Source organism: Haliaeetus leucocephalus, unplaced genomic scaffold (assembly GCF_000737465.1).
Source record: "Haliaeetus leucocephalus isolate CR32 unplaced genomic scaffold, Haliaeetus_leucocephalus-4.0 Scaffold439, whole genome shotgun sequence".
Taxonomy (NCBI): Eukaryota; Metazoa; Chordata; class Aves; order Accipitriformes; family Accipitridae; genus Haliaeetus; species Haliaeetus leucocephalus.
In genome coordinates, this window is record NW_010972875.1 from 6,700,135 (window position 1) to 6,717,071 (window position 16,937).

Below are 16,937 nucleotides of genomic sequence, written 5' to 3' on the forward strand. Positions count from 1 at the left end.
AAAGCATTCTCACAAGCAGCATTATGGGCACTGTACATCCAACACTGTGATGATATCGAGGTTTTTTCTTGTTCATGGCTGCTGAGTAAGATTTCTGGCTTTAGATTTAAGACACATATGGGAGATGATTGACTGCTCTTCCACTTGAAGGATTACATCTAGTGGACACTCACCTCTACGAACAATTTTTTTTTAATTAGCTAAAACCTATATTCTTCCTTCCTGCATAGGAGTTCACACTCTCCCTATTAGACTGTAAAAACGTTACATATCTCAGTTTATTCTAGAAAGAACTTAACAGGTTTCAGCTAATAAAGAAAAGTCAATGGGACCCTTGAGTGAACAAGTATTAGACCAAGGAAATTTCAAATTTTTAGAGCAAACATAAGATTACACAGTGGTCTGGTGATAAAAGGGCCTAGAAAATAGACAGTTTTAAGAAGTTCTGAAAAAAGACTGGGAACTAGCAAATACAGAAATCACACTGACCCATTTCCCTTCAAAAGATTATGTAGGTGCTTGTAATTTACTTAATAAGTCTTTTTGAATCTGTAAAAATGTAATATTGTGATGATTAATGGAAGCAATTTTAACAATGATAGCCTAATTGAAAGTGATCAGAATAGCAAGGAAGAAAAAAAAAAAATACTTACAGCAGCCACAGGGATAAGAATTTCCACAAACAAACCAGCAAGTGCATGTTTTATATCTTTATCTTTTACTTCCAGGAAGTACTGAGCACATTCCTTAATAAGGAAGCATTAGAAAAATATTTAGAAAAAAGGTGACAAATGTCGTTATGCCATAAAAACGACTAGCAGCATCACACTAATTGTCAGTTTGAATTTAAAACATGCGATGTGTTTAAATTATTTTGATATTCCTTGAGAATATCAACTTTGCAAAACATTAGAAACTCTAAATCCTGTTTTTCTAGCAATTAAAAAGAAATTGAAAGAACATTTGTAATACCAGATAGCTATTTACTTTCTACTCAGAATATAAAGAGTACTCAGAATATAAAAGAATATAAATATGCACATTTTTCTTCAGATTATTCTGAAGTTTTAAAAAATAAACTTATCTCTGTTGAATGATTAAAAAATAATTTTTTTATATACTCATTTTCATTTTCAAGATGACCTTGACGCAAAGAAAATTTTACAGAGGAATAAATATTCCATACACGTTTGCACACCAAACTTACCACTCTGAACACAATCTAAAGCACTTGTGTATGTGTCATTTTTTTCAGGATTGAGATCAATGTCAATGGCTGTTAAATAGCTCTAGTGAAATTTATGAATAAGTTGCAGTAACTTCAGTTAATGTGGAATGGGCAAGTTATTCATTAGGACAATTTTTAATCCACAATCGAGAGCAGCAAACAAAGAGATTTTTAAGTCTCTGAAAATTAACTGTAGTGTTTTTTAAACAAAAGTGTTTCTTGGCATCTCAGCTATTAAAAAAAGATATATCAAGTAACTTTTTTCTTTAACCCACTGCTTTCATAAAGAAAGAAAATTATTCGATTGCTACCCATTTTCATTTAGTCGAATAAATTCATACATTACAGGTTTGCCACATTACTGAGACAACTGAGAATGAGTTCTCATTATGCTAGGTACTCACGAACTGCAGAGAAACAAATGATTCATACCTCTGAGAACTTACAAACTAAACAGAAAAGGATGAAGGACGACACACAAGTAGAATGAGCGACTGATCACAGCAAGCATCATTGTAGCTTCATGACTTGATCAAAATTACACTCATTTCAGTTTTCTGTAATATTCATTTACCTGCATGAACTGAAATGATGCTTCAAAATCCTCCACGGGATACATCTTTACTCGAAAAAACTTCATTCCCATAATCAAACTGATGATACTTTGTACTACATGAGGACTCTGCTCTTTTTGTCGCAGTTCTTTTAATTCAGTGACAAACTTCTTCCTAACAGCTTGAAACCTGAACAAGCAATATAGATGGCAATTATTTGCATTCTTAGTTACTTTTATATGTTGTCTATAATTTTGAACCAATTTCTTTTGTCTGTTAGTGATAACAGCACCTACAGTAAAAGAAACACAAGTAAGATGAACCCTGATACTTTATATCTAGTTATAGAGTGCCTATGATGATCAGCACATTAGAATATACTCGATAACTCAACAACCACTATTGACCGATACCAGGCCTCCCTCCCCTGCACCTACAACTTGACAGCAAAGCAATTCAGTATTATACTAAAGAGTATTTCTTGATTTGTTCAAATTTATTGTGCTGGAACATGAGACAGACATGCCAGAACACACTCAACTACACTTGACACTTAAGGGATTAGTTACTGCGGTCATTAATAAATGCTGCTATATTAAATAGTCTTTAAGTCTAGAGTGATTTTTTCCCCAAATGCAGAAGAGTCAGAGACTGAACTTACTTTGATTGAGCAAGAACCCCTGTCACTTCTGCATATAAGTCTGCAATTATATGCACATTCCCAGTGTTGGTTCCTGAATACCTGAAGAGAAAAAAAAGGGGGGGGAGTTTTAAATACAACTTTGTTCTTCTAAACCCCAAGCCTGTTCTCAATTACAAACAAAAAGTTTGTTCCATAGCAAAGGCAGATTGTTACCATAAAAACAATGAAAGTCAAACATAAAATGCATGGATTAACATTTAAAGTGATGTAGTTTTATTGAGTGAACATAAGAGACATACTCTGCATAAGAAGTTTACCTCTAGTTATCGAAACTCAAGACTTTTCTTACTCTGGCTGGCTGTGCAAATCATTCTGCATATTCTAAGCAAAATAAACTTAGCATTATATCAAACACATCTGTGTTCTTTCAAGATATGTTTTCAGTTTAAAGATATCAACCAGTGTTCATTTACAGTATTATCACCAACATGTTACATGTGAGGCAAAGGAGAACAATCACAACAATCAAGCACAGGCTGGTAATACACACAAAATATTTTAAAGTACACAAATGAAACTTACCCTTCCTTATGTTTAAAGTGCTTAAAAGCCAAGTTTAGAACTTCATGTACTAAAGGATCTGGCACTGGATGAACAGGTATCTGAAATGCAGATATCATTTATATGTATGTAACTATGCATGTAAATACACACGTAGGTATGAATGAAGTAAATAAACAGTACTGTGAGATGCCCTGTAGAAATCTCTCCTACTAGTGTCAAAGGACACATCCTTTGTTGACATATGATATCAAGTTAATTCTGCAATATATGAACATTTACACAACCTGTACTGGCATTCTCTTAAAGTATTTTGCATACTGGCTTTTAGGGATTAAATCCATAATAAATAAACAACAGTAATGTAAACACTATGGATTTGTCATCAAAATTTATCAGACTAGGTTAACTATGCATCCTTCCACTCTTTCTTTTTGTGTGGTGTTACTATCACAGATTTAACCTCAAAATGCAATTCATCTCGATATAAAGGAGGACAAAACCAAAAAATAAGAATGCAGAAGAGACATCATCTCCATTTCAGACTTTCTGCAGATGAAAGCAGCCCAAACATATAAAAATCTTCCTAACAATAAATAACAATTTAGTAAGAAACAAAAACCAACCATTGATTAGAAGACCCTTTTTTACTGAAGTTCTCTTTGACATCACCACTTTTCTCAGAAAGAAAGAACATTTGCTTAAAAACCAAATGTAATCTTAAAAAAAGCACGATATATAATTATGAAGTCATAGTATCTTTCAAATTTCAAAGCAGTTTAGGTAGGGACTAGAATAACCCTATTAAACACTACTGCTTAAGAGTGATTACGATTTTCACTAAAATACATTAGAAGAAAAGATTACTGTCTCATCTACAGAAAATGAAGCACACGCTGCTTGAGAATTTCATACTCTTCTTCATCAAGCAAGCTATTTGTCCAAGAACTTCCAGTTACTGGAACTGGCTATTTACATGCATATTCATACAATGAGTAATATGTACTCATTTAAGCAAAAGATTTTTGTTCTTACATAGGTCATGTCTATCACCCTCTCTCTGGTTGCTCTGGGCATATTACAGAAAGGGCTGTATCGTACCCTTTGCATCCTCTAAAACCAGTTTTTAAGAATTAAACAATGACAGGGCTCCCAGGAAGACAGGAAGATGGATGTAATGTGAATGTAAATATGTTTATTGATAAAAAGCCATCCTTTCGGCGCTTTGCCTAATTGCAGAGTCATGTTACAGGCAGAACATACAAACGCTCCTTTAGGTAACTTTTAATATTAAATTGACCAAAAGAGTCTCTTAAGTGGCGTATCTATGTTTAGTGGCCCATTGCAGGTCTTTAGCAGAGGAAAATATCCTTATCAGAAAAATACCTATCTTGTCTGGAGTACAAGCATGAGAGGCTCACCAAGCATTACAGGAATCACCACAGACTCTCTTCAAGACCAAAACTTTGGCACCTCTCCTGACATCTGAATCACTGGCAACATGTACTCTACTTAACAGAAAAACTAATACCAGTTCAAAATACAGAAGCTACCCATACAACCCTGCAATCCTAAACAAGCAATTCCATTTCCCTTTTTCTTTCACACCAATAGAAAATTTAGGCAGGGACAGAGCACAAACTAAAGATTTTCTGTAAAACGCTAACACATGACAGTTTGATGGTTTTAATATCTCTGCATCTCTGCGCATGCAGTATAGGAATATCACTTTGGATGATTGGTCGGTGTCTCAAAGAAGGATAGGCAGCTTTTTTGTTTTACTGTTTTCATTTTTCCCTATATCACAAACATGCCATACATAACCACATAAACAGAAATCACCTACAAATTATTTGCAAACTAAACCACAGTCCTTGCTTTACTTAGTACAGAAAGCCATTTAATTTTCATGTACTTATACATAAAAGACATAAACTACTTAAGTATTTGAAACGTGAAATTTGGTCAATTCTGCTTCATGTTTCAACTGTTTCTTACAGTAATCTTTTTCTTCTCTCAAAAAATGTGAGAAAAAAAATGCTGCTACTTGAAGCCAAACTCTATCCTTTTGTCCATACACCAATGCAAATTTTATATTAACAGAAATTGTGCATGACATCATCTAGCACTACACTATAAGGCCAAGCAAAATTACATACCCTTTCTAATTTTTTTAAAAAGTGACATTTGAATGTTGTCATTCAATGATTTCACTCTGTATTTTAAAAATGTTTAAGCAGACAAAAGGTACTGAATATAAATAAAATATTATTTTTTACAGTTTTGCTTTTTGCAGTACATCAGCAGCTTTGACTTAGTGGGTCCAAGACATGTGAATAAGATAAGGCAGGCATATAAAGAAAAGACAGGAGAGGCGAAAGGCTTTATGCAACTGAGAGTATATTTACAGCCTTGCATATGCTCATCATATATATGCTCCAGTTTTTAATATAAACATTTAAAGGAGACGATCAAAACTGACGTTAAAAGCAAAAGATTAAAAGAAGTTTGCCAAAGCAAAAGAGCTTACCTGTTTTAGAACCTCTATTAAAACTAAACAAAAAATGAAATCTACAGCTAAGTCCCTCCTTTCAAGTAGATAATCTCTTTCACGTTGTTGGTCATCTCTAAAATAAGAAATCAAGAACACACGTATCATACACCAGACTGAATATAAATATTGCAGAGAAGGGGTATACATGTCTTTCATGCAATCATTGTTGCACATGTATAAAATGGATGGTTAGAAAGACTTTGGGGTTTAGTGCAGCACTGACATCTTGCCCCCTCCTAAAAGGGCCTGCTAACAACCAAAACAATTCAAAAAGGGACAAACTAGCTTGGAATTATCAGCATCCAACTTCCTTCTATAAATCAACCCCAAAATCATTAAGTCACTTCTTGCGTATCATCTACGCAAGTTAAATACACTACCTCAAATAAGCCCATGCTCTTTCTCAAAGACTTAGGTAATGACAGATCCAAATACAAAATACTTGTCAAAAAATTACAAAGCATGCATTTTCTTACAAGAAAGCACACAAAAATTAAACAGACTTTTGCAATGAAAACTCTTACCCCTTCGATTTTGTGCTAGACCGAGGTCTATATTCGTAAGATTCATCTTCTGTTCCATTTTGACGCCTGTACCAGTCAAACAAGGTGCGTAATAAGGAGGGGAGACAGTGCTCTGCTACTGAGCTCATAGAGCTTATCAACTGAAAAAAAAGTAAGAAAAGTAATTTAGCATGATAAAGCAATCTAAAAATCTTAGCATTATAATCATTCTTTCAAATGGTTTTTAATGTTAAAAACCATGTGTCATATAATTTTACAAAGTGGCAACTTAATGTATCATTTTCACCTAGGACAATTACTGTAAATATGACACACTAAGTCAATTACGATGATAAATTTAAGCAAAGTGTTCTGAAGCTCACAGGGATCACAGAATCCTAAATTTATACAGATAATCCATATAAAGCCATTGAGAAAACAGCAGAGATTTTAGGATGCCCTTGAATGTTGCCACATGTATCTCTGAAGTATATGTACCTTTACATTACAAATGACAGATAAGAGGTTACCCTCCTGAACTGAGGCAGTATGTAACCTTCAAAAACATGCTTCTTTGGTTATTAGACAAACAAAAATAAGACCCTTTTAGATATTCTATTCTACTTTTAATACATTTGACTGGTCTAGATCTCAAGCTACATTTACTTACTTTCAGCATAACTCCCCTATCTAGTGCTGTCTTCTAGAAAACCCGCATGAGCTGTAAAGTTCTCTGTGCAACAGTGGCAATAGAAACCATTATAGAAGGAAGACTTTAACATGGTATGAAACTTAAATTCTCTAGGCTTCCTTTAACTTAAACAGAACTCGTCAGTGCTCAAGCTTGGAGAGGGGAAGAATGACTGGAGAAAGACAGCATAAAACAGCTATAAACTCCCTGCGAGGAGGCAGCAGGGAGCAAGCCCATCCCCAAAACACTGGCTGGAAAAGGAGAGTTACCTACCACATTTGTCACTGATACCATGTATTAATTACCTCTTGCATCTTTCAAATAAGAGGTTTCAATGGAAGCCATCCTCATGCTATAACTTATCTATTATTCGTTATTCCGGAAAACCAAGATAACATCAATGCCATTACCTCTTTGTCCTCATTTGAAGCATCTTGGTTTTTCAGGTTTGGGGAAGGGATGGGGGCAGGTGAACCATATGGAAACCTCAGGAGGATCTCTTTCAACCATCTGAATACTCTACTCAGCTTGTTAACCAGTCAGCTATTCAAATCACAATAATTAAGTAGCATTCTTGACTCTCTGAAAAATCCTTTAATTATATAAACAAGAGGAGAAACTTCCTCAAAATAAGTAAAATCATATTCTTATTCTGTAAGTTCATAAAATTTTAAATTCCAGTATACAATACAAACTACATATATTCCAAATCTGAACAGGAAGTAGGTTTCATTAAGAAATTTTTACTAGAATGATGAGATTACTTTTTCTCTTACTACTCTTGTCTCTCAATAGGACACTCACTAAAAAGGGATTCAATGTAAAAACCAGGCATGCCTGCTGGAGGAGGGGCACGCACATTGAGCTAATTGCACAAAAAGATGAAGGCAGTTATTGCAGGCAACACAAAAGCATACAAAGCCTTTTTAACACAGAAAAGAAACAAAAGCTAGAAATACTCTGTAGGCTTGCTATAATGCCTTGCATCTCAGAACAAAGGCTAAATTTTTAGAATACCTTCATTCTTACACTAATATATGTTGAAATCTTCATGACATGCTTTGGAAACCAAGCATGTTGTAAGCCTGTTCCTTGTGCACTGATATCCATAAAAGAATAAATACCCAGTCAACTAACCAACCTACATTCGACTTCTAGAAGTGGACAGTAAAAACCAGCTCAGTTTTACCACTTTGAAGTTAGATTGTGATCTGAAATGAAGCAGTGCGTGATGAAGAGGAATGCATACAAATTAAGATGTTGCTCAAGAGAATTTTCTGATGTGGCAGAGGTCTGACAAATTTCCTTGGAAAAAAACAAGATGGAGAAGACAAGAGGAAAGAAAAATTATGAGGAAATTTGAGATACTTGTGGGCTACTATTAAAACCATCATCCTTCAGTGAGAGAAAGCATCCAAAAAAGGAACTCAAAAGACCCATTTGTATTGATAAAGCTTCAAAAAATTTTCACTGAGACTTCATGGGCAAGAAATGCCTGTTGCTTGCATCAGCCTGGGGTACTCAACCACCTCTGTTGAACTCACTCCAGCCATGAGCAGAAATCACAAGTTAAAACCATTAATATATTTTGGAATTTAAAAAAAAAAAAAGATTCAGAAAGAACCCTTCTCATGAGTTACTAAACTGAAAGTATTAGACTCAGCATAAAATCATCAATGTAACTGGTAATCCTTAGAATGAAAGCTAAAGCTAAACTTGATGAAGAAGGGATCTATCACCAACCACAGCAATCCAAAACCTGTTTTGCCTTCAGAATTTACTGTCAATACCCATACCCCAAACAACCTAAACACTGGGGAAATACTTCAATATCTTTCTCTAAAAATAACAATTTCTCTTTCTTTAAAAATAATGATATATCTAATAGGTTGCACAGAGCTATGTTCATACAGCAACTACACACACAAGAAGACAGGAACAGATTAAGTGAACACTTAAATTACGCTGTGCTGTCAATGTAAAATGACCCCACAAAGCACTTCTACTTCTCTGCCCTCCTTCTGAAATGATGGGTTTATTAGTAGAAGAAAAAGGAAAGCTGCATTTTAAGCTTTACTAAACCTTTTCCTGAGGTTTTCCTGCAAATTTACAGAGTATATTAATACTACTATCATTCATAAATGTTCCAGCAGTTAGGCAATTTACATCATCTTCCACAGAAACAAGCTGTATCACATGCATTAAAAAATTTGTCATTGGTTAAGTGCTAAACCCAGAAACGACTGGCATTATAAAGCATTTTTCTCTGGAAACGAAAAATCAGTTTTACATTATGATTATTTATTTCCTGTCAAGTTCTGCATCCATATCATTCTAATGAAAAGGCATTGGAATTATCAGGAAGGTGAAATCTTTGTTCATATTACATAGCTGCTAAGTAGAACATGAGCTACATGCTTATTGTTCTTATTTAATATAATTACCATACTGCTTTGATACTAAATTCAAGTTCACCTGGTATAAAAATTGTAAGAAACCCATTTTAGTTTAGCATTAAATTATGCCTAGGTTGAAAACAGCGATCCAGACAAAGAGATCCTGTAATGCCCAAGAGAACAGGGCTGCGATAGTCATCATGACGTATACTTACATTCCTCACAATGAAACAGCAAAGCATGCTCCAGTCTTAAAAGGCCGTAGCACATTGCTAATTGCTGCACTTAACATACCCAACAGTATATTGAGAGGTAAGAAGAGAGATATGCAAAATTATAATAAGACGCTAGAGGCCAAATTCCAGCTATGGCCAAAATCCTGATCCTGAGAACATTGCTCAAGTTGTGCCTAATAATGAACAAGCCTGAACCCGAGAGACACATCTGCTCTCAGTCACTGAGATGGCCAAGATATGCTTCTGCGTGATCATAACGTTTTGGTATCTTAGGACAAGAGTCGGAAATTGCCAAGTATGATTCCTACAACAAACAAAAGATGAAAAACACAAGCTATTTCAGTTTCAAGCTGTACAAGCAAAAATATTTTAAGAAATGTAATATATGCTCTAAAAAAAAATTCCTCTCCGGTAGCTTCTTGATGCACTGGGAATGATAAAGGGAAAGCACTGGTACTAAAATGCTAAGATTTTTTAACAGTTTAGAAGTGTAACAACATAAAAATTCCCTTCTCATTTTCCAAATTTTCATCTCTCCTAGCTAAATTTACATTTTTATTTCAATTAAAACCTCAGTGACAAATAAAAGAATTGTACTATTTGAAAATTAGAAACTCTTGATTTTGCACACTCAGATATAATAGCAGCCCTCTTGATCTGGTTACGCTTCCAACAGAAACAGCTTACAATCCCATTAAACAGCTGTTATTCTTTTTCATGATAGAGACAGGCAATGCTACACACCTTCCTCCTCCATCCCTCTTAGAGCTGAGAGAATTCGTGTTAACTAGATACCTTCTTACTCCCAGAGCCCCTCCTGTGTTTCAGTCATGCTCTTTTTATTCACAAAGTGTAACACTTACTAGCTCAGACACCGTATCAGTACAGCTAAAGCCACTTTTTAGACTCAAATTCCTAACTCCATAAAGATCTCTGGGTGAACAAGGTTGGCCCAGCAACAGCTCTAGCTTCTCTGCTAGATGCTATAGCCGTGTACTCTGGATCCTCCTCTCTCCCGTACTTTGCCAGTCTCTTTTTCCTCTGCAGTCTTCTGCACTCGCGGAGAATTGATCTTAATATGGGTTTCATACACCCAGCAATGAACAGAGAGAAGCAATCTTAATCCCTTTTGCCAAACAACGTTCAAAATTCCCTATCAAAATTCACAATCTCTGTCACCAGAAGGGAGACATTCTGCTCTGACTTTCTAAAGTAGTTATTCAGTACCATTAAAATTCAGATCTCAGTGGATCCAAAGTAGATTACCAATAGAAAAAGAACAAAATAAGAACTCACACACACATATACACATACACAATCAAATCAAATTATTTTAAGAGTACTACATTTTCAGGAAAACAAGTTTATTTGTATATTACAAGATTTCAAAAGTTATATGTTTTATTTTTTACTTTTCTTCACTCAGCATATTTTTAGAACCTCATGTAGTTTAATACACAACTACTACTGATTTATAAAAAACATCCTTGAGGAAAAATGTGGTAAGGTGGGAGTTAGTAGAAAAATTAGTAATATTACTGATTTACAGATTTCCTTAGTTCATCCCCATCATGCATATTATTTAGCTTTTGGTCAGCTTTACAATAAAATACTGTAGCTACCAAAGAATTTATGCCCTAACCCTCCTCACCCATTTTCCTTGCTTATGAGTAAACTTTCATTTAGGAGATAATGGCCTTACAGCAGGTTAGATTAGAAAACATTAAAAGGCTACGTGAGGTTTTTGGTGGTGGTTTTGTTTTTGTTTTTCTTTGAAAAGGAAATTATACATCAAATATTACATGCTATTATTTGTTTCTCTTTTGGGAGGAGGGAGAAGAGGTGCATGGATGGCATTAACTGAAAAGTAGGGGCAGGTCCACAGATTTCACTGCAATGTCTAATACCTATATCCAAGGAGTAATGCAAAGCATTAAACAAAAATCCAGATACAGAGATATGGACAGAACACTAAACTTCATGCAGTAAGATGCTGTTCGGTAACAGTTAAGAACAGGAACAGGCACATAATGGGGCTTCATCCAAATGCTGCCTCTCCATTTCAAGGAAGTAGTTACGGGACAAAAACATGCCTATACTATGAAAGAATTAGAAATACAGACAATAAACATGAATAAATTGAACAGAGAGTTATTCCATGTACAGTTCACTTATAGCAAGTGAAACAGAATAGCCTCACAATGTGACTATACACTCAGTAAAGGACAAAGTAGCATTTAAAATCTATCTTGTGCCTTCTGCCATAGAACTAAAAAGCCCTCAGTAAAGCTGTGTTACTAAAATTAACACTATTTGCTTATAAAAACAGAACCCCAAACACAGAAACAATAAGTGATATAGGCTGAGGTTACACAAAGCTTGTTAACAGGAATATAAATAAATTAAGTCTTCTCATCCCCTACCATATTTCAGCATCTTTCCTCCAGCATCTTTCACTGCTACCTTCAAATAATTATTCTATTCTAGTAGTTTCTTACTATCATATTCTACAATGGAAGATAAAGTCTAACTAACATTCAAGGTCTAAATCTTGTGACACTGATTCAGACGTGGATGTTCCATGTCATTTCAACAGTGGAACCACTATTCTGCAAAAACAGAGGCCACCTTAATCCAATAAAAACTGCCTTCAACTACATGTTTCCTACCTGATCAAACTGAAGATCTTCACCTCTTTGAAGAGATCTGGACAAGAGCTTTTCCTGTAAAGAAAAAAAATAAAAAGAAACGTGAATGTCACAGTGCAATTGACTGTTATCAATGATAGATTCCTTCTTTCTCAGTTAAATCACAGAACAAAGAAACAACTTTTAATGTGAATATTTGCATTATTTTTAACGTACAACCATTTCTGAAGATGTGAAGTGTACTCACAAAATAGAAGAATACAGATCTAAAATTAATTTGGTAGCTTAATAGCAATAACGTTAAAGACTGACAAACAGAAAATGTCAAACACCTCTCCCAAACAGCAGGGCCTACAGCTCAACAGAGATAGCTGGCAGTGGGTGCCAAGTGTAACTTAGAAGGAAAGCCATTCCCATCTGAATTAACAAGCATATTCATGTTCATATAAGGCAGTTATTGTAAGCTACAAGAATGAATTTTAAAATGCCTTCACAAAGGCAGAGACAATTGTTGAAGTCATTTCCAGTCTGCGCTTTTCCTGAACTACAATGAAAAACAGCGAGAAAACCTATGTCAATAATAACTTGCTTTACATTTGAAATAACTTTGTAAGGTACAGAAAAGATGCAATATTACTAGAGTTTAATCATTACAATATTTCATTGCTACCAGTACCATAAGACATAATTTAATTTTACTTTTAACAGAGCAGTATATTCCTGACAAAATAATTTAGTGAGAATTATAGCATTAAGAAAACAAAACACTCATGAACTGTAATAGTAATGTAACAGTAATTCTTACTAGTCACTGTGGAGAGTACCAAATTATACAGTTACAAGAAATACTTATAGTCTCTTGCTAGGGTATCCTGGAAAGTAAAAAAAGAAAAGGGGAAGTGGGGGAGAGGGGAAGGAGGGGGTGGGGTGGTCAGCAAGGGGTTTGGGGAAAAAAAAAAAAAAAAGTAAGTCCCGTGTACTGGCTCTGAGGGTCAATGATTTATGGTAAGCCGAGTGCCACAGTAACGGCTTTAAGGGCATACTACAAAGCAGTAAGTAAGATATATAAAGATGCAATGAGCATTTCTTGCTACTTAAAGAAATTTTAAACTATTTTTCACTTTATTGTAAATGAATCAAAAATGTTATCTTTGATGAAGAAAGTAAAAAAAGTACTCAAGGTAAGGAGTTAATACCTCACATTAAATTGCAGTAAGCAAACAAAGAGCCTTTATGGAGCAAATTAAGTCAAGTAGTAAGCTGGAAGAGCTGTTACCTTGCCCGGTCTGGGATGTAAAAGGAGGTGTCAGCAATACTGATAGCCAGTACTGCTCTCAACAGGTTGTGCCTCAGTTAACACAAAATAACTGCTCAGTAGTTTAGTAAGAGACAACACCCATGCTGTCAAGGCTGTTGACAAAAATTTTAAAAGTCAATATTGCTTGGCATTTAACACTTACAAGGCTGCAACAGAGAGGTTATATGTTAAAACAGATAAAAATTGGGATTTCATGTACCAAGTCTAAGATTCAAACTGGCGGCTTATTTTCACTTGTCCTAATCATAATCTTGAAAATATGAGACAATTTCTGGCATTTTCTGTGATGAGTGCAGCTGTATTTGGTGTTCAAAAGGACACAATCTCTGGCAACTATTACAGCCTCTGAAAACTTGAATTCAACATTGCCCAGGCAAAAAGCATTTGCTCACTCTGGAAGTATAAACTGAAATAATATAGGTACCAATTCACAAGTCAGACTATTTTCACTTTCTATAATCCAAAGAAACTCACTTAATTGTCTAAGAAAACACTGCCATTTATGTATACTTCCAGTATGCCTAAATAAAAAATATCTCAAAAAAGAAAGTGGTTTCAGGAAAATGCATTTAATATTCTGAAATAGTTCTATTTGTTCATCAATTGAATGTTCTTTCACTGTGCAAAGAGGAGAGCAAAGGGGGAAAGGTTTCAGAAGCTGGTAAATAAACACTTCTTTGAGTCCTATAAATTCATATAATTTTACATGTTATGTCTGTTCAAAATACTGTTATGAGAACTGACATTTTGCAGCAGATACTAAAAGCTCCAGAGAGCACTGGCAAATCAGAATTCCCTTTTAACTAGAACTCCTCCCTACCCTTTTCTTATAAGGAAACGCCTACTGTAGGTGAATTCATGTTATCTGTATTATGCTTTTAGATAAACTGCACAAATAATTGTAATCTTATCTATAAAGCAGAAACACGAGAAATGTTCCACCCTATATAAACATTGTATATTACTAAATAAGCTGAAGGAAAATAACCAGAAAACTATTTCCTGAGAAGATGGAGAAATTACTTTCCTGTAAGAAGACAGTAAAAGTCAGGTTCCTTAAGTCTTCTTTGATACAATGCCCCAACATGCCACGTTTCCAGCATGGTACTATGAAACTATTATACAGGTGAACAAACACTGGGTTTATTATACCCATTGCATGTGTCTAAAATCAGAAATAGCTAAAGAAAAGAATGATAACAAATCAAAGAGAAGTGAAATAATCTCCAAGTCTTCAGATGAAGTGAAATCCATGTCAATAGATAGCAAACTATTTTTAAGTTAGTTCTGAAAGTTTAGCTTCCCCCCCCATTCTATACTAATTGAGACACTTCTGTACATTAGATGTTGATATAACTTTTAAGATTTTTAGTATCAGAAAGAATGAAGACCTTGCAAGTTCATAATACTCTCTATTATTTTTCCTCAGCATTAAAGATCCTAACTGCTAAAAGGTAAATATCACTGTAGTTGATGTAACACCGACCAAACAAATGTGACATAAGCAAATAATACCCTCTAACCCAGTCTCAGGTTTATCAAGGCCTTTGAGTTATTTGTATGGCTTTAAAATTTATTTTCCTTCAATGCTGTTTTCTAACTCTGCTTTGTCATGGCCCCAGTCATCTCACATGACTTACAAAAATCTATCCAACAGCATAAAGTAAAGGTCTGGAAACTTTCACTGAATTAATAATTTAAGATTTATTTTCCTGGCTTCCTGAAATTCAGAGAATGATGGAAATAATAGGTCTACATTTGTCTTTTACAAGTGAAATGAAAACAAAACAAAACAAAAAACCCAAAACAAAAAACCCAAACCAACCTACTATTGAATTAACCAAAGAGCAGTTTGCATGCATTGTGTAAAGCAGAAATGTCAACATATGGCAGGCAGCAGAGATCAGGATGTAGACAGACATGTGTGTGCTGTGCAAACAACTGCACCCCTGGAAAAACGTACCACCCATTGGCTCCTCTCCAGTATTCACCAGCACCATCCTCTGGTGGCTACTGCACCTCAGCAGGGTGGCTCAGGTGAATGCAGCAGAACTAGAGCACTTGTTTCTGTCCTCCGAGCTGCAAGTAAGGGACCAGAGAAGTGATGCTGCCGTGCCTCCTGCAGCCCAATTGCTGGGCAGCACCCGCGTTCTTGCCTCCGCGTCAGAGCAGCATAGGAGAAAGGCTGTGCTGAAGAAATGCGGTGTGCTAAATTCTAGACTTCAGACAAGCTTTTGAAAGCACCTTGGCAAGACTTAGAAAAGCGTACAGTGCTAGTCTGAGTTTAGTTTCTCCATGATGGAATAAAATCATTGGTGTTGGCCACAGGCTTAAATATTCTTGCTAGTTTTGACTTAAACGTGAGACTGACTACAGTTTAGTAAGTTAGCAGTGTAACCAGTTAACAACAGCTTGGTGACTTGGTGGCACCATGTTAAACTCTCTGCTTGAATTCTAACCGTCTATATTTACATGCAGCCTGACAAAATAGAAGGTAACTGAGTTTATCACTAATCTTTTTCACTGGTATAGTTTGTTCCACATTTGGGAAAGGCTGGTATCATGCCTTACAGTCATCCTTGCTCAGCTGAGGAAGAGTATTTTAAGCTACAATAAATTGTGTCTGAGCCCTTTTTCCTTTAAAACTATATATTACTACAAAAGACTTAGAAGATTTTTTTTTTTTTAAAAGTGTTTTAATTTAATTTACTTACTAAAAGGATGATCTTCCTTCCTGTGGTTACACTCGCTACTTGAATCATTTATTTTAAGCATTTGCTGATAAGCTCTTTCTGTAACTTTGGAAACTGCAGTATTGAAATTTTGCAAGCAGAGAACTCTTAATTAAATCAGTGAAAGGAAACTACTTTGTTACTCACTGAGTATGGTAAGTGAATTCACAGCCAGAGAAACCATTTAGTTACTTTTTAAAATCACAAGTCAGTTACTTCTCAATGAAACCCATACATCTAGCTAAAACAGTACTGTCCCCTCACCCCCAGGTGCTGTCTTGATCTGAAGTTACTTTTTTTTTTTTTTTAGTTATTTTTTAATTAATTTTTGCTCCCCTACTGGCATGTTCATCTTCAAGTTTTAAAAAGTGCCTAGCTCCTAACTTTAATTGGTCTGGCTCCAAATTCTCTCCAACAGCCTAGCTTCATCTAACACATTAAAGATTTATGTAACACTATATATATTCTCCACATTATTATTTGTGGCCAAGCCATCCCACAAAATCAAATCACACTAAAATGATAAAAGGCTTTCCTCTCTTCCATTAAAGCCTTTTCTCCAGTCTCAGTCAGTGCCTTTCCTGTGCCCTTTCAGACTTTTATCCTTCTTTTTAAATGTCATACACTAGAACTGAATAGTCAGTATTTCTATCAAATACTACGTACAAAAATAAAACCACTTCAGCACTTTAGTATTTCCTTCCACTGAGACACCTAAGGATTCCCTTCTATCTCTTTGTGTTACAGAGGCTCAGGTTGTTTCACTTTTCCAAAGCTTTTGGCACCTCTTTTAAATTGCTGGTTTTCTGTATAGTCTGTCCTTCCCACCAACATAAAATAAGGAAAGCTGGCTATATGTATAAATTTACATTT

The 16,937-nt window shown here is 35.1% G+C and overlaps 1 protein-coding gene across 3 annotated transcripts in view; it reads right to left on the reverse strand.

Moving 5' to 3' along the window:
• The window catches only part of FRYL (FRY-like), a 147,240-nt gene that overhangs the window by 84,482 nt on the left and 45,821 nt on the right, over nucleotides 1–16,937 (reverse strand). For all 3 annotated transcript variants that reach the window (XM_010574500.1, XM_010574501.1, XM_010574499.1), the window contains exons 3-9: nucleotides 12,036–12,089; nucleotides 6,065–6,204; nucleotides 5,517–5,613; nucleotides 3,008–3,087; nucleotides 2,444–2,524; nucleotides 1,803–1,971; nucleotides 654–746 (exon numbers count right to left, since the gene is read on the reverse strand). In XM_010574500.1, coding sequence (XP_010572802.1) covers nucleotides 654–746; nucleotides 1,803–1,971; nucleotides 2,444–2,524; nucleotides 3,008–3,087; nucleotides 5,517–5,613; nucleotides 6,065–6,204; nucleotides 12,036–12,089 — 714 coding nt within the window. The remainder of the gene's footprint in view (nucleotides 1–653; nucleotides 747–1,802; nucleotides 1,972–2,443; nucleotides 2,525–3,007; nucleotides 3,088–5,516; nucleotides 5,614–6,064; nucleotides 6,205–12,035; nucleotides 12,090–16,937) is intronic.